At 44.8% G+C, this 22,405-nt stretch overlaps 1 protein-coding gene across 1 annotated transcript in view; it reads left to right on the top strand.

Moving 5' to 3' along the window:
* The window catches only part of LOC103273512 (E3 ubiquitin-protein ligase HECW2), a 54,894-nt gene that overhangs the window by 27,862 nt on the left and 4,627 nt on the right, over window positions 1-22,405 (top strand). The window contains exons 6-12 of the mRNA XM_021719013.1: window positions 785-937; window positions 2,931-3,029; window positions 6,598-6,727; window positions 7,971-8,117; window positions 8,734-8,848; window positions 11,531-11,616; window positions 12,626-12,738. Coding sequence (XP_021574688.1) covers window positions 785-937; window positions 2,931-3,029; window positions 6,598-6,727; window positions 7,971-8,117; window positions 8,734-8,848; window positions 11,531-11,616; window positions 12,626-12,738 — 843 coding nt within the window. The remainder of the gene's footprint in view (window positions 1-784; window positions 938-2,930; window positions 3,030-6,597; window positions 6,728-7,970; window positions 8,118-8,733; window positions 8,849-11,530; window positions 11,617-12,625; window positions 12,739-22,405) is intronic.

Raw genomic sequence — 22,405 nt, 5'->3', positions numbered from 1 at the left:
TTAAATGGAGCTCAACAATTTGCTTCACTGCAAATGCTCCTTCCCTGCAGTTTTGCTGTCTGCACTCCTGGCCTCTTGTGGTTCCTCAAACCCCACACAACCTTCCCTATCATCTGGCATCTATGTAGGTGACACAAGATGTTCCTGTAGTTCAGATGCCGGGGCACCCACCTCTTCTCCAAATGCCTTCCTTGGGGAGCACTAGGTACCTCCATTTCTTGTCTAGAATTTTCCTTGGTGTTTTATAATCTGGAGTGCTCTTTTGCACCCTGTTGTTCCATATTTACCTCTGATCTCCGTAGAGGCCTCGTGTCTGTGACATCCTCTCTCCATTCACAGACGTCTCTTCCTTCTCAATTTACAAATATTCCAGATGTCCATGAGGACTCTGTGTCCCAGGAGGGGCTGTAGCTGACACCGTCTGGTTTTCCCCTGTTTAAATGAAGCTTTCCTACTTGGTCTGCCCCCTTTTCCCACACCTGCACTCCTGATATTTAAAAGAGTCGCCTCTTTGAACATGTTCATGCAATAAAATTACTCACGCGCTGCCTATTTTGAGCACTCTCATTTGGGGTGTGCTCAGTTAAGGTTATTGTTTGTCTCACTGTTCTGGGTCAAGACACAATAAATGGGACTTGGGGGTCACCACAGGTGTCCTGGGTAGCCCTGGTGTGTGGACGATTGGGCTTCTGATGGGCATCCTGTAGGACGTTGAGCTCTGGGAAAAATAATGTCTAGGGAAAAAATGACTGATTGTTCTTTTTGTGTGTTTTTCCTTTTATAGGCTGGATTACAGTGGACCTTCCAGAGAGTTTTTCTTCCTGGTATCCAGAGAACTCTTTAACCCATATTATGGCTTATTTGAATATTCAGCCAATGACACGTACACTGTACAAATAAGTCCCATGTCTGCCTTTGTAGACAATCACCACGAATGGTGAGCATGTTCCCTACACTTATCTTCCATTGATATTCTGTGATACTAGTTTTTTTTGGGGGGGGTTGTTTGTTTTTTTAGAGGTACCTACATTTCCTTTAAGATTTTTTTCTCGAATGAAGTCATATTTTTGGTTAAACACCTCATTTGACTCTTGTTTTTGTTGTCAAATCAGTCTTCAGGCTAGAAATAGATTATGTCCCATAAGATCCATTTGAGTGAGCTGTGTCAAATTAGAGAGATTTTTTTTTTCCCATTGCAAGAAAGTTGGTGATGATGTTAGGTTCCTGGGGAGGTCCCTGAGCTCTTCTTGGAGCCTTTGGGCATCTATGAGCTCTGGGCAGGGTGAGGGCGAGGAGGGCAAGGGCCCTCCCAGAGACCAGGCAGCTTCCAGAGCAGCCCCGGGGAGTGCCCCTGTGGGAGTGGGAGCTGCTGGAGTAGGCTGAGTAGAAGGGGGTTCTTGTGGCTGTGGGGTTGGGTGGCCAGAATGGGGTATGCCCACAGGGCTACTCGCCCACACTAGCCACTTGGAGTTTGTGACCAAGGGTGGCCTCTCTCCTAATCTCTCCCACAAAATCATCAAGGAAAGCGGACTTAGGATTCCCACCTGGAGACTGTTTGTCCTGAAAACCCCACATCGCACTTCCAGACTTCTTCACACCCTTCTTAAGTCTCTGCATGGGTAGATCACATATTTGCATAGCTCCTGTTTGATTTTTCCTGCTCATTTTCCCTGAGGACAGTGAAGGTGAGAATGTGAGTGGGGCTCCCAGAAAAGGTTCTGGGAGTCTGAAGTCATGATAGCAACATTGGTGGAGGGGAGGTGTTAACAACAGGACTCACACTCCAGATGAGCCCCACTGGGCCGTGGCATGGAGTCCCTCTGTGGCAGCTACTGGGGTTGTGCTGACGTCGGGGGGCACAAGAGAAGCCCACTGTGGACGTCGGTCTCAGAATGGCTGCCTCGTGACACACAGACTTCCTGTGGGACTCCCAGTGTGGGCTGATGCTTTTGGAAGCATCAGACTTCAAAATTTGATCACTGAAAAAGAGCAGCAAGTCCAGTCATACAAGTAAACTTCATAAAGTTTCCAAAGTGATTCAGGATAGATTTGAGCCTTGGGGTTTTAGAGAACAGAACAGAATGTCCCAAGAGAAACCCCCCCAATGTCCATATGCATAATTCTTGCACGTGGAAATCATTGTCAGGAGTGGGACTTGAGCAGAATAGAGACAGGAAGTTCCCCAGTGTAAGTCTGGGCTTTTCCTCAGAAGGGACCTGCTGCTGTGTTTGTATCAGAGGTGACCTTCTAGTCTTCACACAGGCACACACCAGAACACACCCAACCTAGAGGTCTCATTCTGTCAGCAACTCTTAGAAATGATTTGGGCCCAGTGGCTCACTCCTGTAATTCTAGCACTCCGGGAGGCTACGACAGAAGGATCACTTGAGGCCAGGAGTTCAAGATCAGCCTGGACAACAACACAGCAGGATCCTGTCTCTACAAAAAATTAGTCAGGCACAGTGGATTACACCTGTAATCCCAGCACTTTGGGAGGCTGAGGCAAGAGGATTGCTTGAACATAGGAAGTTGAGGTTGCAGCGAGCTATGATGGTACCACTGTACTCCAACCTGGGTGACAGAATGAGACCCTGTCTCTACAAAAAAAAAAAAACCAGAAGTGGTTTGGAGATTTTCACTGAAATGCTGTTGGGGGTTCATGTTGGTTACATGGGTGCCATGTGGTGGATATTATTGATGCGGCATGAGAGTGGAGCCGTGTCTCAAAGTATGGAGTGAAGCAGGTGTCCTCAACAAGTCGCATGGATTCTTGCCTCATGAAGACACAGTTCACAGGTACACAGACTCTCATAACTTGTGGGCACTCATCTTGGACAAACAGAGATGGGTAGGGCCAGAAGGCATTCCTAAAGCAAATAGAACCACGAGAAGCAGCTCCACGTGTAAGCTGACTCTCATCTCCTTGGCAGGTTCCGGTTCAGTGGGAGGATCCTGGGCCTGGCGCTCATTCACCAGTACCTGCTGGATGCCTTCTTCACCCGGCCCTTCTACAAGGCCCTCCTGAGGATGTAAGATCACTGCATCACTTGTGCGGTCAGCACATGAACACACAGCACTTACTTTATAAAAGAATCTGCCGTCAAAGTCGTTATCTGCTCACTGTCTCAAATCTGTTGTGATCAAGCTTGGTGGTCTAAAGTTCTAGGACAGTTTCAGATACAGGGGCTGCGTTTCTCCTGCTCTGATCCTGTGCTCCCACCTCACCCCCAAAGCCTGTGTTGCTCCACTCCACCTGGCTGAGTCTCATCCATTGCATCATGTGCTTCTCCTGCAGTTATTGTCCTGCAGACACGGCCCTGGAATTCTTGTGATTTTGACGCTGAGTTTTAATAGAACAGCTGTGGGCTGGCCTGGGTGACTCATGGCCCTGTCCCTTAGGAGATGCTTTGTATATTTGGCGGGTACCAACTTCCAGCTGCCCACTCTGGGTTCAGACCTTCATGCTCCTTTGTTTTGTTTTTCATGTGTCTGTTGGGTGGATGGTGCCATCCTTTTCTGAAACTCCCCCTGTGTGCAAAACAGTAATTGATGACGGCAGATGAAAAGTCTGCACTCACAGAGCGGCTTCATTGTTGCCACGTGAGATTGTGATTCTTGTCAATGTGACCCTGCCATGTCTGTCCACCATCAGTCACCATTTCCAAGACTAGGCAGGAGCAGGCAGTTGTCTGTGGGGGAGTCACTCAAGATAGCACCAAGAGGGCACTGAGTGATCACTTGGCTCTGTCTAGCCGTTTCTCTCGCCAAGCTGCCTACCTGCTTTCTATAAAAAGTAAGCCAAGACCTCAAATGAAAATGAGCAAGATATTTCTTGGGGCCCTTGAGGGTCAGAAGAAGCCCTCCTCCTGGCCACACCTGGGGCCACGGGGCCATCTCTTGCCTCTCACCTTCGCGTTTCATTGCCTTCTTTTCATCCTCTCCTTTTGGCTTCCTGAGAGCATAGTCCACACTGACTACCTACACATATCTCAGGGCCACACCCTCAACATACTCTTGCTGGTTTCTTTCCCCCCAAGAACCTCTGGAGGCTTCTGGATAATTCTTTCAAGGCCATATTCTGCTGACTTTGACATTGCCACCAGCCCCTGTCCTGTGTACTCTTGGGTCTCCCCTCACTGGCATCCATGACACTGTTTCCTCTTCTGTCTCCTTGGTGACATTTCCTGATTTGCCCCTAAACTCCAGCGTTTCTGAAGCTTCCAGTACTGGCTGCCTGCTTTTTCCACAGGTCTGTTTTATGTTGCTGTAAAGAAACACCTGAGACTGGGTAATTGATAATGAGGTTTCTTTGACTCATGGTTCTGTGTGGCACTGGTACTTGCTTCTGGTGAGGCCTCAGGAAGCTACAATCATGGTGGAAGGGGAAGGGAGCAGGCATGTCACATGGCATGAGAGGAAGCAAGAAAGAGGCGGTCCCAGGCTCTTTTAAACACTTAGCTGTCAGGTAAACGAATAGAGCAAGAACTCACTAGGACCACCATTGGGAGGGCACCAAGCCATTCATGAGGGATCCGCCCCATGACCCAGTCACCTCCCATCAGGCCCAACATGGTCTCCAACATGGAGACCACATTTCAATATGAGATTTGTAGGAGACAACATCCGAACTATCTCATGTGCTCTTGTGGAGAAATGCCTTCACCTGTCTCCTCTGCTGACTTCCACACCTGTACCTGAGTCTTGGTCTCTCTTGAGGTATGTCCTCACACAGTCAATGGTTCACCAAATACTTCCACTTGGCTGTCTCACAGGGACCTCAGAGTCAGCATGGTTAAAACTAAACTCATTAATTTCCTCTGCCCTAAAAATTCACCTCCTCTCATGCTATGCTCTGCTCTGCTGATATTCTTGGGTCACTCTTGTCAGAAATTGGGAGTCACCCTTGTACAGGGATGGTGGATACTTAATACACATCCCATCATTCCCTACACTGATCCCATTCCCATCATTTATTCCCTACTGAACTCACTGTGGCCTCAAGTATCTTTTCAACTTAGAGACCTCAGGATTGGTGCTTAATCAGAATTGACTTTCAATATGAGTTTATTTGCCATTCCTAATTTAGACACCTTTCTTAATACCCTCAAGAGAAATCATGTACTAATTGCTACATGTCTGCCTCCTAAATAATTCTCTTCTCCACCCTTGATATCTCTGCCCAAATTAGAACATTTATCTTATTTGGGCCAGATGACTGTGGTGGTCTTATCTATGAATTAGTCTTTACCCCGTAATGATAACCACACCCTCCCCCCCCCTCATTTTAAATTATCCTTTATCTTACAACTTCCAGAGGAATTGTTTCTAACTCACATGTCACATCTGATCATGTGACATGTGTTGCCCATCAAATCTTGTAGTAGTTGAATCACCAAGCTCCTTGGGATGTCACTCAAGGCCTGTGCCCGGCTGCCTCTCTAGCCTCAGTTTCTAGAGACTCTGGCTTGTGGTTATCTCTCTAGGACTGTGATGTGCTTGACATACTCTGCACACTGCGTGCCTTTGCATTTTGTTCATGTTATTCTCCCCCTCCCTTCTCCTCCATTTATTCCTTTTAAACATCCTACAATATTTAATGTAGGCATCATATGCTCCAAAAAGCATCTCCAGAATCTCTGTGTCCATGCAAATGTCTCTATGCTTGCTGACAGTTCCTGGCACCAATCTTACTTTTTTTTAGTTGAAGTGTAACATACATTTTAAAGGCCTATGAACTTTAAGTGTTACTTCCCCGTGTATCACTTATCACCTTATGTTAACTTATCTACTTGCATGCCTGTCTCCCCAGCTAGTCCATTAGCTCCTGAGAGCAGCAGCTATTCATCAAGTAGCTGTTAAGATGCCTGGTACATACTTGATACCTGATAAATTTTTAGATTGAACCAAACAAAATGGCGCTTGAAACTGGGCAAATTTCAAAACAACAATAGCAAATCAATTGCTACCATGTACGACAGGGCTATATAACACAAACTCCACCTCATGTGGATCCTCTCCCTGCAGTGGAAAAATGATGAAAGGGGGAGAAATACAGAAAGGTATTATGAGGGAAGAAGGAGTCTGTGGCTAGTGTTTTCAGGATCCCAGAAAAATAAGGAGCATGAAGGAAAGGGGGTGTGTGTGAACATGAATCATAGTCTAGTCTTTAAAAGAAAACAAATGGAAGTACAGTCTAGAAATGTAGACAGAATCTCTCACTAGGAGAGCAATACCTTACGGAAGTGCAGTTCAGCCAGGAAGAGCACTGGGTCCAAACTGTCCTGATGTGGGCCCTGATCTAGCATTGTGTATGGATGGTCTGTGCCACAGCCACCCCCTACCTCCCCAGTCTGTGTCTGTGGGAAAGGGGACAGGCCAAGGGTGCCTCAGGGATTCTGTATGTCTAGGATTTTCTAATCCACCAAATTTCTAAGTTACTTTAGTGGCTTGGTAACTGAACTTGGCTAAGAGTATTCCAGAAGTCCCTGCCTACTTTGTCTCTCTTGTTCTTATCTTTATATTTCAATTTCTTTCCTGGTGACTTTGGGCCTTTGCTAATTGTGCCTGCTTGTTTGTTTCTGTCATTTGCCATCTCAGCCTGTGTGACCTGAGTGACCTAGAGTACCTCGACGAAGAGTTCCACCAGAGCCTGCAGTGGATGAAGGACAATGACATCCACGACATCCTGGACCTCACCTTCACCGTGAACGAGGAAGTGTTTGGGCAGGTCTGTGGCTGTGCATGCCATTGCCTGAGGGTGATGACTGAGGGCATTGGTGGGCAAAGGGTTAATTCCTTGGCCAAGTTCAGATGCGTATTGACTTGGGCTTGCTGGTGATTTAAGTGCAGGGTTACACACAGTTCCAACAATCTCAGCTACAAAGATTTCCTAATGCCAGCTGCAGATTAACTGCCCTCAGTTACAGATGGTGAGAACTGTTTATGTGGAAAGCAATCTTTTTTTTTCCAACTAAACTATCCACATGAGATATGAGTGTGTGCATTGTAGAGGATGTGGTTTTAAAAGTTCCTGCCATCCCAGAGGCAAATATTAAATTACTTAATTGGCATTAAATAATTAGCAAATTATTTAATGAATATTATTAATAAATTCAATTATTCATGAGTACTAGATTATTTGATTGGCATTTATATTTAGCTTTCATTCAGATTTAAGAACTGAAATTGATTGATTTGATGATGAAAAAACATAAACAATATCTTGGAGAAGGCTTAAAAACAGAACTGGCTAGGCACAGTGGCTGATGCCTATAATCCCATCACTTTGAAGAGGCTGATGTGGATGGATTTCTTGAGTCCAGGAGTATGAGACTAGCCTGGGCAACATAGCAAGACCCTGTCTCTTAAATTTAAAAAAAATACAGGCAACTTATTACTGGTTTTTTTTTTTTTTCAAAGTTGGTGGAAGGGTAGGTGAAAATATTTTTTTCATAAATTATATATGAGTTCATAAATGATATTCTTTAGGCATTCCTGTTTGGTTGGGTTTTAGAACTCCATGTGTTTTGAAAAAGAAGTTCTGAATTTGCATTCACTTGAGTGTCATTCTGCTTCTTTGAGGTAAATCTTCATCTGAATGTCAGCTCTCTAGACGTAGTAGATTCTGAACCTTAGAGGAACTTGTGAAATGGGTTTTGTCAAACATTCCAAAGCCAGGGGCTGCTATCTGGAGCCAATTTACCTGCATTGTTAAAAGTCAGGATTTAGAACTTAACCACCAGCACTTATAATGCTCTGTTTTCTACCATGGAGGTTTTCGAATGTCAGCTCCATGACTAGTTTTCACTGGGCGTGGTAGTGTGCTGGCTCTGTGCAGGTTACCTGCCTGTGGGATGCCCTGGGGCAGGGCTGGAACTGGTGGAGGCTGATTCCAGCTGGAAGGTCAAGGGTCACAGCTCTCACATCAGGAGCATTTAGCGATGGTCATTCCTCTCCTCTTGTCATCTCAGATTACCGAGCGAGAGCTGAAGCCAGGGGGAGCCAACATCCCAGTCACAGAGAAGAACAAGAAGGAATACATCGAGCGGATGGTGAAATGGAGGATTGAAAGGGGCGTAGTACAGCAGACAGAGAGCCTGGTGCGCGGCTTCTACGAGGTGAGACAGGCCATGGGCCTCAGACCACATCAGGGCAGCTGCAGCATCAAAGATGACCCCGGCCCCCTTCACTCCTCTTGCTCGTCTGCTGCCTCCACTGCTGCTTTTTCCATGGAAAAGGTCCAAGATGTGTCCCCTGTGTGTCAAGAGCACCAGAAAAGCTTCATGCTTTACAAGCCTCTCTTCATGCTGCAAGAGATCCTTGCAATAAATGTCATGGCTTAGATTCAAGTGGCATTTGATGATGCAAGACCACTGACAACATTCGAAGTGCATCTCACTTATGCTTGGTTGGGTACACATGGGTAATCAAACCCAGTGCTTGACACATGAAATGATTGTATCTGAGGAAACTGGTAAACACAGTAGATCTTTTTCAAGTGAGAAGAAAGACTATATTAATCAGTTATGAAGCAAGAGTTCTGTTGAAAATCTCATCAGCGTGATGCTAAAAAAATACTTTAGGTTTGTAGAAAGCTTTGCAGTTTTTCAGGTGCCTATCCAGGGGACACCCACATCATTCTTGAAACTCCTCATGCTCACCTTACTGAAGCTGAATTTGAGCTGATACTTCTTCCACCCTCACACCATGCCCTCTTCTCTTTTTCTCCCACAGGTGGTAGATGCCAGGCTAGTGTCTGTCTTTGATGCAAGAGAGCTGGAGCTGGTCATCGCAGGCACAGCCGAAATCGACCTGAGTGACTGGAGAAACAACACAGAGTACCGTGGAGGTAAGTCTGCACTCCAGAGGGCTGGCCTTATCATTTCAGCTAAAGGCTCAGCCTACTGGTCTGAATGCAGGACCAGTGGGAGTACTTCCACTCTAACTATTGTCCTCATGAGGTTTCCCTGAGACCTTGGGAAACCCTCCCTTTCCTAGTTACCTCACCTGCCAGGTGGGAGATATTTACACACCCCGAAGGATGTCACAACTGGTAATTGTCGATGAGGAAATGTGACCATCAGGACACTAATTAATTAGTTCATGGAGTTGTCGGTGTAGCCGGTCACACACCAACTGTCCCATTTTCACTCTGAAGCCAGAGGAAGCATGCCCCATGGGCCCTAGCCAGCAGTTTTTCTCCTGTTCATTGAACTACTTACCAGCTGAAATCCACAGTTGAGACGCCTGAATGGAATGAGATATGATTCTCAGAATGCCACCATTTGTTGGAGAAGCCCTTCTAAATTCAAGTATCAAGTTCAACTGAGAAGAAAACTTGACTCAGATTAGTTAAAAACAACATTGACCCTTCACCACATGGGAAGCTTTGAAAGTGGCACATTTGTTGATCAGTACAAATTATCAGTTAGTAACTGGGACCTCAAAGCCACTGAAATTTGATTGTGACATTAAAACTTTGCTAGGTGCCTGATGGTCACCCAGAGCTAAGGTTTTATTCAATAACATTAAGTAAAGAAAGAACACATGTTCTAGAATGTATTGCAGTATTAGAAAGTCTTCAGAGATTCATGACAAAATGCCAGTTGTGTTCTGATTTGGGTTTTATTTTTTAACTCAAAATGTAAGAGGTTCGCCATAGTTCTGAACTCGGATAATGAAAAATACAAACTTAACATCACTGAGTCAATCCCCTCATAGAATAAATGAAGAGCTGGACACATCTCTAATTACCTGTGAGTTAAAACAGAGATTTTTTAAAATAAGCTTAAAAGTATGGAGTGCAAAATGTCTTCCCATGTGCTCCATTTCACATGTCGCCTGTACTGACCGGGCACCCCTTCGCCACTGGCCTCGTCACAGTTCCTGGGAAGCTGTTTAACCACATCCTCATGGCTGCTGTTTCTGCAGTCCCGCTACTGACATGAGCCTTTTCCTGCTGGCACCATTAGAACCAGTAGACAACTTTGACCACGATGATTTTGTCAGGGAGACCCTTTTCACCAGCTCGAGCACAGATTCTCCCCCTTACCTGGGAGTTTCATTCCATAGATGTGCAGTGCTCATGCCTCCCTGCCAGAGTCTGACAGCAGTGCAAACGAGGAGTCAACCACCTTTGTATTTACACAGTACAAAAATCTCATTTGCTAAAGTGGCCTAATCAAGCACCTGTTTCTTTGGTTATTGTGAATCTCATAAAATGAAACCCTTGGAAGAGCAGTCACAGGGTTTGCTCCTGGGCTGCCTGTCTGCCCACTGGCACTAAATGAGTAGGTGGCTGATCTGCTCCTGCCACATGTACCCATGGCAGCTGTGGGTGGAGAACAGGGTGAGATGCACCCACTCGCCCTCCTCCAAAAGGGTTGGCATCAGCAGCAAAAGAGAAGTGGGAAAGGCCTTGTTCCCAAGGTCAGAATATGCTAAAGCCACCAAGAACCAGTGTACTCACCGTGTGGATGAGAAAACCCTGCTCGTGTCAAGCAGTGGGGTCCTCCCTAGAGATTGGCCATAACCACCTATCACCAGGTCCACCCAGTCAAGTTTGCCCTTCACCTGGATCCTTTTTTGCTTAGGGGATGGATTATCACTGATGAAATGGTAAACAATAATGTGACAGTGTCCCCAAACCCTACGACCACAGAAATAGAAAGAAAAATTCAGATTAAAATCATTCTACCCACCTTTTGTTTTGGGCTGTTGACTCCGAATTAAAGTAGCATTTGCACATATTAAATGTGTCTGGTAATTGTCTTTTATCACTAATTATACCCTCATCCTTGTCAGTCTTCTCTCTGAATTAATTTGTTTTTTCACTGAAAAGTTTTGGAATTCACTACTGCCTTAACCCATCGTGAGATGATGCTTTTGACATTGTATTAAATTCTACCAAAGTATGGAATACAAGTAAAACTTAGGTGGATATTATTTAGGCTTTATGGGTTAGAAGAATTGAAGTTAACTTTTTCTTTTTTATTAATAAATGTGAAACTAATTTGATTTTAAGATATGAACAGTATGTATAGCTTTTAAAAGAGCTTCCAGTTGTATATCCATTTGTATAAATTATTTGATGAACGTGCCTCTCCTTTGCCATGGGAATGTCTGTTTTCTTTGCTCTTTTACCATTGAGCTTAGGACTGTGCTTGGCCTAGTGACTTGAAAATTATTTCTTATGTGAACAACTGAAGGAGTTAAGCATTGCTAGTAACACCCACTGTATTGTATCTAAATGATATGGCTAAAATAGCTTGTTTGCTGTTCTCTTCACCGGCTTAACTTAGTGGCCACTAACTGAACACAGAGAGCTCCTGGTTTAATTTAATGTTATTTTGTTTAACTTGTGACACTCATATTATTGTATTTACAGAGGTATTTCTCAATCTTAAGTTACAGACAATCTTTAAAAACCCCAAGATGATGTTTTATGTCTGGTGGATTTGTTTGTTACTATCTTTGTGGCTTAAGATCAGAGAGTCAGAGTGACATGGGCTTTTGTGATTGGTTTTGATAGGTTACCATGACAATCATATCGTCATTCGGTGGTTCTGGGCCGCAGTAGAAAGATTCAACAATGAGCAACGACTAAGGTTGTTACAGGTAAGATGCCGTTTGCTCATCTTTGTAACATGTTAGTATGACTGTTAGAAGGGTATACCTCTCCATAAATGCACACCATATTTACCTGGAAATGCAGGACACCATTTCCAGACTCCTCTGGTTGCACAGTTACCCCAGGTGAGTCAGAGCATCTTGTGGGAGCCTTGAGGATTTGCCAGCTCCAGTCTGAGACTCCCACTAACAGCATCTGCCCTCAGGACAGTATGGTCCCTTCAGCAAGAGGCACACAAGTGCCAACCAGCATCCCTAGCAGTGGAAAGAGATGACCTTCCATCCTTTCAGAAAGGGCCTAGTTCATTGATAAAGAGTCTTTCCTTCCCTCCAACTTTCCACAGAGTTGAGGAAACAATGACATTCCAGAACACTGGGAAAACAATGTGTGGGGGAGGCCGGGGATGGTTATAGTCATCGAGGGCAATTGCTGGCTGGTTGCAGCTAAAGAAGTATCAGAAATGAGGAAGCCTCTTGGATGGTCAGGCAGAGCCTTACAAGTAGGCCAGGTCTTCCTCCCTTGGATTAAGGATCTGGGCCTCAAATTTGCAGGCCCAGAAATAGTATATTTTTTATCCATCCCTAATTGATCGGGAACTGATACCGGGTAGAATCAGGTTAGCTGACACTCCTCCCTTATCTGCCTGTAAGTAGATTTGGGTTAGCAGACACTCCTACCTTATCTACCTCTAGGTTGACTCGGGTTAGGCCATACTCCTACTTTATTTGCCTGTAGTGGGACCCTGCCTGGCTCGAGCCTCTGAGCTGGTGTTTTCCCCTCTAAGCCCTCATTTCCATCACCTTTGGTGCATCGTCCTTCCCTAGTGTTCCTTCCTGGCTGTTTGCTGTCATTCTCACATCATGGCAGTTCCACCCTGGGACATCTTGACTTTGGAGCTCTCTGCCTGTGCCTCCCAGGAGCTCTGTGTGGTGATGTGACAACTATCCCTGCCCGGGTCCCTGCCTCACTTTCTACCTCTGTTTTCTTGGCTTCCAGTTTGTGACAGGCACATCCAGCATTCCCTATGAAGGATTTGCTTCTCTCCGAGGGAGCAACGGCCCCAGAAGGTTCTGTGTGGAGAAGTGGGGGAAGATCACTGCTCTTCCCAGGTAGGATAGGAGATGACCTGCTGTGCTGCCTCTGTGGTGTTGGGGAGTTTGTCTATGTCCATATGGAGTAGTTGTTTTGTATGCTAAGAGGTTGGGCAGGGGAAAATGCTTTAGAGTGGATTTCTCTCTGATTGTCTTTCTAAATGAAAGGGGAGAAAGAACTCTCTGGTCACACTTAAAACACAGACACAAACAGGACAGAAGCCGTGCATTTGTTGGCAGGAGGAGAGCAACCTTGGTCAGTGTGCTTTTGGCTTCCTACAACTGGGGTGCAAATCTCCATGTTTTCAGACACTCTAATCTTAAGTTTATTAATGACTGTTTAGAATCCCTTCACTAAAAATTGTTCCAAAGGATTTTAGGCCACTTGAGCACATGTGGTGTGTCTTTTGCCTGGACCATCTATGTCTTAGTTCCATGGAAGTATCTCTGTGCTGTGTTCTCATTCATAGCAAGAGCATACATTTCCTTGGAGTGGAAAAAATTGCTTTGCCATTTCTACTAATAAAAGCAAGAGACTGGCAAGGTGCTATTTATGAAGAAAAATCATCTGGGGTTGACTAGATGGAGCTAGAGCATAGAACAGAGAGGACAAACAGACAAAAGAGGGACTGAGAAAGACTCATTTTAGAGGGATTCCTTCATCCAATCAGCAATTGTACTACAGGACCTCAGAATACCTCAAATTTTACTAATAAAACTATAATCTGGAGCAATTAAATGGTATTAGGCACCCCAAGATGTCATCCTGTTTCTTTAAGTACAAATGACTTTAGGAAATCAATTAATAAAGGCTTTTTATTAACAATTGCATGACACTAGTTCTTAAGAATTGTACTCTTAAGTCAGGCATCGTAGCAGTGCCTGTAGTACCAGCTACTCAGGAGACTGACAGTAGCACTTGAGCCCAGAAGTTAGAGGCTGCAGTGAGGTTTGATCTGAATCCAGCCTGGGTGACAGAGTAAAACCCTGTCTCTCAAAAAAAAAAAAAAAAGAATTGTTAGCTGGGCTCGGTGGCTCAGCCTGTAATCCCACACCTTTGGGAGGCTGAGGTGAGTGGATTGCCTGAGCCCGCAGTTCGAGACCCGCCTGGGCAGTGAGACCTCATCTCTACATAATCAAAAAATCAGCCGGGCGTGGTAGCACATGCCTGTAATTCCGGTTCTACTTGGAAGGCTGAGGCGGAAGGATCGCCAGAGCCCAGCAGGTCGAGGCTGCGGTGGCCGGGAGCGGCCACTGCACTCCAGTCTGGGTGACAGAGTGAGACTCCAACTCAAAAAAAAAAAAAAAAAACAAAAGAATTGTATTCTTAGCATTAATAGAAAAAGGGGGACTGAAAAACCAAATACAGAGAACAATCCCCAGGCTTCCCCAGTCCCACCACTGCCTCTCATCATTGCAACCATGAGCAGAGGCTGCACCCTGACACTTGGTACTACCCAGCATGCTTGGTGTCCACATCTGGGAGACTGTAATGTGACTATTTAAAGCACTCACTTATTTATATATGCTTGTATCTCAGAAGCAGAGTTAGACTATCCAAGTAAGGCTTTTCACGCTTCTGAGAAACTCTTAAGAAGTAGCATCGAGGAAGCAGGAAAAAGAGATTAGTTGTTTTTTGAATTAATCTTCTTGTTGAACTCTACTTCTGTAAAGCCACTGAGGTACATAGAATGAGCTGTACCAATAAGCAGATACACCAGCTTGCCCCAGGAATCACTGTGGTTCTCCCCAAGCCTTGTGGGTGAGGAGGGCATGTAGTGTGGCCCAAGCTTAGTTCCAGAACTGACTCCACACCAACTCTGGGCCAACTGGGGTGTTGGTGAAGCTTTTCTACCTTCCGACCCTTGGTTTCCTCTTCTGCCTGGGAGACTCGAAATTCTGGGAATTAAATGAAATCTTTAAACACATAATGCCATATCTGGCCATCAGCATCCCTTGGTGGTGGCTCTGTTGTGATTTCTGTCACCCTCATCTGTAATGCATGTGAGGCAACAGCCTGGTCGAGAGCACAGAGTGGGAGCCTGTAGACCTGGGTTCTAGTCCCACCTCTGCCCCCTGCTGACTGGGACCTTGAAGATCATTCTAGCTCTGCAAAAGACCAGGAGAGGTGGTAAATGACACGGAAGGCTTGCTGGAGACTTGGGGGCAGGCAGGGTCTGCATGTCAACCTACCCAGGAGCATAGGAAGCGCACGTGCTGACTCACTGAAAATGATGGTGTTCTTCCTGACTGTGGCTCACACCGTTGGGTAACAGGCCCTGTCTCTTCCTCCTCTCATCACCATGACCCCAGGCTGCATCTACACTCCTAGTTTTACCAAGATTATGAAATCACACCGGTAAAGATGGCATAAGCAGACTCTTTTCATACCCTCTGTGTAAGCCCTCCCTTGGGGTCTGGTGGGAAGAAAGAGCCATGCAGCTGTCCTTCAGAGCTGCTGTCCATGTGGGCAAACTGGCTGTGAGGGCAAGTGCAGCCCATTGTGCACAAATTATATGATCTCAGCTGGGTCCTGGACCCAGCTCTAAAGTAGGAATAGCAATGCTAGGCTCTGAGAGCATTTGTGACAGTTGTGAGATCATGTCATGAAAGTCCTTAGGAACGACAGGCTTACCTTCTGTTTAACCCTGTATCCTGAATCTTCTGTAAGCTGCTTCACTGCTATAACAATTAAAATATGCTCCACAGAAAGGGCCATGTAGAGGGAAAATGAAAACTGGGCCTCTGCGTGGGCAATGTTGTTAGAAGCAGCTTCTTCACTGGCAGCACCGTCCTCATCCTTTAAGAATTAGACCTTCTCTGGGTGAGGAGAGATCTGTGACACTGGCTGTGGTCCGAAGAAGCGATTCGATATTGTTGAGTCTGTTACTCCGACCACCAGAACAGACACTCCACAGCCACTTCCCACTAGTCTTGGGTAAGCGCACACCGCATAGCTAGAGAGCTGGTCTGTCAAAAGCCAGTCAGTCCAGTGTGTTTCTTTTTCTTCCTAGTGAGACAATACGGAGCCCTAAAATGTGGTGTTGTGCACGATGAGAGAAGAAGGGTGGTATCCTTCCCACACCAAGAGTGAATGCTCTAGAAGTCAGGTGTCACCTGTTGTTGGGCACAGGAGGGTGTGTCCCAAAGGGGAAGGGGCTGAGAGGTGAGGATGGGGATCCTGGCACAGGGGGATGAGGCAGGCATCTCAGTTCCTCTAGACGTGGGTGATCAAGGGCCTCCCAAGCTTCCTAGCAGCCAGCAGGCATCTCAGGCCTTGCTTGTGTTCCCTGCCCTCTGTGGCCATCACGGTGAGCAGCACCCCTCGCAGTGTGTGCCAGGAAGGGTGTGGAATGGTGTGCAACTGTGCCGGGCCAGTGCGTGCTGCAGTCCTGGCTTCTGTCCTCTCCAGGGTCATAGCATCTGGAGGTCCGGATGAAGAGTTCTGACGAGGCAGAGGGTCTTCTGAAGGTCCACGGCCCAAGCACGGCTGACCTCCTGGCCTATGGTGGGTGGTCACTCTGGGCTTTGCATTTCTGTGTATTCCCTACCCTGTGCCCCAGTGGGCCTGATGAGAGGGGGCTGACTCAACGGTGGCCGTTGCTCTAAACAGTCGGGACATGGGGTGCTCAACAGCACTGGCCCAGAAGCTGCGTGTAGGCCTCTGTCCCTCGTGGTGGGGAGTCCCATACTCTCCCAGTGGGGCCCTGGGACGGAGGGCTGCAGAGCTGCAGGCGCCAGGAGCCTGGGGGTGTTTGCCAATGGGAAAAGTGCTTGTTTTTGAAAATGTCAGTGTCTGGATATTATTGTGAATGAAATGCTGACTGAAATTAAAGAAAAATGTAAGCGTTCATTATGAAATAGTGATTCAGGGAGACAGTTTTTCCAATGAAAGATAATATGTTTTTATTTTTAAAACTCTGATTTTTATTCTTATTTTGAAAAAAAAATTTATTAAAAACACCAAGAATTATTTGTATATATTAAATTAATAAATATGTGTCCAGATACAAACATACATGTCAATCAAAAGTCGGGAATACTCATTACTAGCTGGGTGTGGTGGTACGCCTATAGTTCCAGCTACTCGGGAGTTTGAGGTAGGAGGATTGCTTGAGCCCAGGAGTTCAAGTCCAGCCAGGTAACACAGTGAGATCCTATCTCTTAAAAAAAAAAAAAAAGTCAACTGGGATAAGCTGTTAACATTTTAAAGTATATAGTTCCACTCATTTCTTCAGATACACACACACACACACACACACACACACACACACACACACACACACTTTAAAACAAAAATACAATCGTACTCAACACTGTTTGTAACCTTCTTGTTTGTCTATCACATATTACTAATCATGAACGTCTTTCATGCCATTGAATTTTGACCTACAATAGCAACAACTCAGTTTTTCCTTCTTGGGTACAGAGAGCATTGTCTACTATCAGTGTGAATTAGCAGCTCATGGGTAGAAAAATCACTGAGGAGTCCTGAAATTCAGTGTCAGCAGGGTCAGAGGGAGGCTGGATTTGGGGGCCTGCTTACCCAGGCCGATCCCCAGCTACAGGAGACCCTTGAACAATGCAGCATTAGGGGCATGTAACTTAGACCTCCCTAAAATTGACCTGCTAATAACCTACTGTTTCTCAGAAGCCTTACCAATAAACAGTCAACTAGCCCATATCATGTATGTTATATGTATTGTACGTTGTATTCTTACAATAAAGAAAAGAAAATGTAGCCGGGCTCGGTGGCTCAGCCTATAATTCCGCACTTTGGGAGGCTGAGGTGAGCGGATTGCCTGAGCCTGCGGGTTCAAGACCCACCTGGACAACTTGGCGAGACCTCATCTCTACAATAAATCAAAAAATCAGCCGGGCATGGTAGCATGCGCCAGTAATTCCAGCTACTCGGAAGGCTGAGGCAGAAGGATCGCAGGAGCCCAGCAGGTCGAGGCTGCAGTGGCTGGGAGTGGCCACTGGACTCCAGTCTGGGCAACAGGGTGAGACTCCAACTCAAAAAAAAAAGAGAAAAGAAAAGAAAATGTTATTAAGATAATCACAAAGAAGAGAAGATATGTGTGCTGTTCATTAAAGTGGGAGTGGATTATCACAAAGGTCTTCATCCTGGTTTCTTCACTTTGAGGAGGCTGAGCAGGAAGAGGTGGGATTGGTCTTGGTGGTTCATCTGCAAGTTGTTTCAAATTGTTGCAAATCTCCCCCAAATTTTACAATGTATTTATGGAAAACAGATGCATGTATAACCCGGCCTAGTGCAATTCAACCCATGCCATCCAACGGTCAGCTGTACACATGGCAGGCTGCACAGCCTTTGTGGGGACCATTGCCTGTGTATATTGCTACTGGAGTATGAACTCCTTGAGGATGAAGACCAGACCTGTCATCCTCATCTCCCAGGGACAGCGCAATTCCTGGCGTGCAAAGTCGCTCAGCATCTGTTCAGTGAGTGAACGGCACATGAAATATAAGGCAAACTGAAAAAGAAAGTCATCTTCACCAGGGTGATTTGAATGAAAGTGATGAGCTTTCAAGATATGGAATCCTCAAGAAAATGATAAAAAAAAATTCTACAGGTGAAAGGACTTGGGTTCTGCCTGCACACCTGTGGACCCTGGAAAGCCAGGGAAGAGGGAAGGACAAGAGGAAGGACCAGAACATCTCTAGATACCCCCAAGACGCCCACCTTTGCCTGTTTCACAGCCTGGCTTCCAGTGGGGGGAATGGAGGAGTGCTGGCAACTAGAACTGCAGGCAATCCCCCCACCACTCCCTGTTCCTTAAGGGGAACCTGGGGACAAATTGCAAGAGGTAAAATTCAGACTTGGCAGGTCAGTTAGGTCAGGAATCCTCAAATTTCCAAAGAAGTCTTGACATTGGAAAGAGATAGGTCCCAAGACTCCTGAGGAATCCTCCAGAGTGCTTCCATTATTTGTTTTTGATTACTTGATGAGGGGGTAGGAATAGGAATAAGAAAACTGAAATCTGAAGGGTTAGACACCACTGCCAACTGGAAACAAGAGAGTGTTGACACTTTTCAAGTTAGGATGCAAATAAGCAGGGCTTATTTGATGCAAAGATGTTTTATTTCTAGGACTATATCTGCTAGACACAGTGAAGCCTCTGATTTTCTCCTTCTCCCCCTCTCTCTCTTATTTTAAAAACTTGATTATAGTCTCTTTCTTGTCTTATATTTTGGATGCTTAAAGGTACCAAAAGTCCACTTCTGGGAAAATGAGGAATAAATGAATTAAAAAGTACATTCTCACACAGAGAAATACATCAATCAGTGGACCAACCTATGGAGATGTAGGTGTGATTCTGACATTTTGGGCTCACAGGACTTGGATAATTGACTTGTCTGTAGGAGAGAAGAGAGGCTTAGTCTTTGACACACCTAGTTAACATTTGAAGAATCCAGAAAACATCAAGAGATCTAGTAAGTCAAACCAGATGTCTAGAGAGTTTTAAATCTTCTTAAGATTGAAGCCAGCATGATTTCCCAAAGATGGGTCTGGCCATGTGGGTTAAAATGAGGTAAACTCGTTATGACTTTAGTGTGGCTGGCTTTGAAAGATTTGAAAAATGTGCTTTCACTGAGACTGAATAGCTGAGTGCACTCTTGCTGCCAATGTCAACGCAGTGCAAGGGCTCTCCTATTATTTTCTGTTAGAGTTTTCTTAGGACATGGAACGGGGCGGGAGTGGGGTGTAAAGGCCTCGGAGAATTGTTTTGCTTTGCTTCTTTCTTTTCCTCTTCTTGGCTCACTCAGCAAGTGGGATGGTAAACATTGGGCAATTGATTTAACCACATGATTCCTCAATTTCCTTATTAGCAATGCTGTCTTGTTTATACATTTTGAAATTTTTGCAAGCAAAACACTGGTGCAAATATCCAGTGTAGATATCTCATTTCCCATCCACTTGATGTCTCTCCAGTAGTGAAGACCACCTGCATCAGACTCACTTGGCGTGATTACTAAAAATGCAAATTCCATCCCAAACCTTCTGAAGTAGAATTTCAAGGGGGTGCAACCAAAAGTCTTCATTGTGAACAAGCTCCTCGGGGAATTCTGAAGCACTCGAAAGTATCCCTCAAAGATATCCACTTTCTGTTCAGCCTGAGATTGAACTAGATGGTTTGATCACCTAAATAATCCCTTGGTGTCTCCCAGAATTTTCTAGACTGACCCAATCTTGGCCATTTTCCCCAGAGATACTGCCTATTGTGATGGAATCGTTCATTTAAAAAATATCTGAACCTTTATTTTGCAAGTCCCTGCCCTCAAAATGTTTGTAACCTGGCAGGATGTTGAAGACTGGGAGTTCGGAGTCAGGGTTAGGACAAAATTAACACTCAGGCTTCCAAAAGTAAAAGAACAGAGCCAGTGAGCGTTAGTCTCCCTCCTTCCAGTGTAATGTTGGACTTCCCCTGGGATCCCCAAGGTTGAGCTCCTGTCCTTGATTTGGCCACTGATCTCAGCACTGACCTTGGAAAAATCACTGAATCTTTCCACAGTTTCCCCCTGCACAATGTGTGCTTTCTCCATCCTCCTGAAATATCTTCCAGAAGAGCTGTTTAGTTTATCACAAGGAAAGTTGTGTTATGGTAACCATATGTTATGCAACCAGATGTAATCTACGAAACAGCGATAGCTGAGATTACAGATCAGCAGTGGGGATTACATCTCGTGGCTGAATGGGAACAGAAAAGGCTGTCTAGCCTGGCCCTTCGTGTTGAGAACTGGAAGGAGTATTCTGGCTGTGAATTTTCTGGCTAAGGTACCAAAGTCTCTGCAAAGAGACACGCAGAGGGCCCATCTCTCCACTCAGAAGCCAGGGAGAAGGGAAGAACTGCTACCTAGCCCAGCCCAGCCTCATCACCTGCTCTTGGCCGGGGATTCTTCAAATCACACTTCACGTTACATTCACCACCTCATCTTGGACTGTTCCACCACCTGGAGACTTGCTACAAGTTTTCTGTTGCTACAAAGCGAATCACCACGGAGGTGGAAGCTTCAAACAGCACACACTTATTCCCCCACAGTTTCCATGGGGCAGGCATCCAGGCACAGTACAGGAGGGTTTTCTGCACGTTGTCTACAAAGCTGACATCACCGTGTCAGCTGGTCTGTGTTATCATCTGGCGGATTGACTAGGGAAGAACCTGCTTTTAAGCTGTCTGAGGTTGCTGGCTGAATTCATTCTTTGCAACTATGAAATGTATGGTACCTTCTTCAAATCCAGCAACAGTGAGGGTCTCTTTTTATTTTGTATCATTTATACAAATCAATAAGAAATTCTAAAACTGTAAAAGATAAATGAACTTCATGCTTGTTAGAATAGCTATCATTTTAAAAACAGAAAATAAGTGTTGGCAAGGATGTGGAGAAATTGGAATCTGTGCACTGTTGGTGGGAATGTAAAATATTGCAGCCACTATGAAAAACAATAAGGTGGCTCCTCAAAATATTAAAAATAGAATTACCATATGATCCAGCAATTCCACTTCTGGACATATCCCCCCAAAAAATTTGAAAGAAGGGATTTAGAAAGATATCTGTACTCTCATGTTCACAGCAGCATTATTCACAATAGTCAAAAGGTAGAAAAGACTCCTGTCCACCAGTGGATTAATGGATCAACAAAATGTGCTCTGTACACACCATGGGATATTTGCCAACCTTAAAAGGAAGGAAATTCTGACCTGTGCTACAACATGGGCCTTCAAAATATTAGCTAAGTGAAATACGCCATTCACAAAGGAAAAATATTTTAAGATTCTACTTGTACGAGGTCCATAGAGTAGTCAACTTTATAGAGTCAGAAAGTAGAATGGTGGTTTCCCAGGGTTGCGGGAGGGGGAAATGGGAGTTGCTGTTTAATGGGTACTTTCAGTTTTGCAAGATGAGACAGTTCTGGAGATAGATGGGGGTGATGGTTGCAGAATAATGTCAATGCACGAAGGCCATACAGCCATGCATTTAAAAATGGTTAAAATGGCACATTTTATGGCATATATTTACTACAATTAAAGTATTAAAAAGAAAAGATAAACAGACAAAAGAGATGAACATGTAGATCCCAAAGCAGAAAGTCTAACTAGCAAGTAGGCTTGGGGAAAGACGCTCAGCTGTGCTGGGAACCAAAGAAATGAAAATTTAGTAATAATAACATGATAGTGCCTTTTAGTGGAGTGGGATAATTAACGTTATGTGTCTAACACACAGTCTGGCATATAATTATACTCTAAACAAATTTCACTTCTCTACTTCTTTCTCTCCTCCTAGAACAGAGGTAAAATCTTCACTTACCATTTTTATTCTGTTTCACATAGGGCAGATTTCAAACAATTCCTGAGACTATTTGAATATACTAGTTGAATCTTTTTTAAAGTAAAACCTTTTCCTCAACCCCAAGTTTAGGTTCCAATATGAGGAGGTATAATGAGAATTATATTAAACACAATTCTGAAATGTTTAATGTATCAAAAAAAGTGTTTGTCTGCAAGATTAATTAGAGGATTTCCACCAATATATCCTAGAGTTTAGAGTCACAGGTATAGTAAATTCTGAGTCAATACTATTTATGTGTCCTAAACTAATGCAAGTTGAGCATCCTAACCCCAAAATTCAAAATCCAAAATGCCCCCAAGTCTGAAACTTTTTA

This window comes from Carlito syrichta, unplaced genomic scaffold (assembly GCF_000164805.1).
Source record: "Carlito syrichta isolate Samal-C Ts95f unplaced genomic scaffold, Tarsius_syrichta-2.0.1 Scaffold314074, whole genome shotgun sequence".
Classification (NCBI taxonomy): domain Eukaryota; kingdom Metazoa; phylum Chordata; class Mammalia; order Primates; family Tarsiidae; genus Carlito; species Carlito syrichta.
The sequence above is the reverse complement of the archived record's forward strand: the minus strand, read 5'-3'. Positions and strand labels throughout refer to the sequence as shown.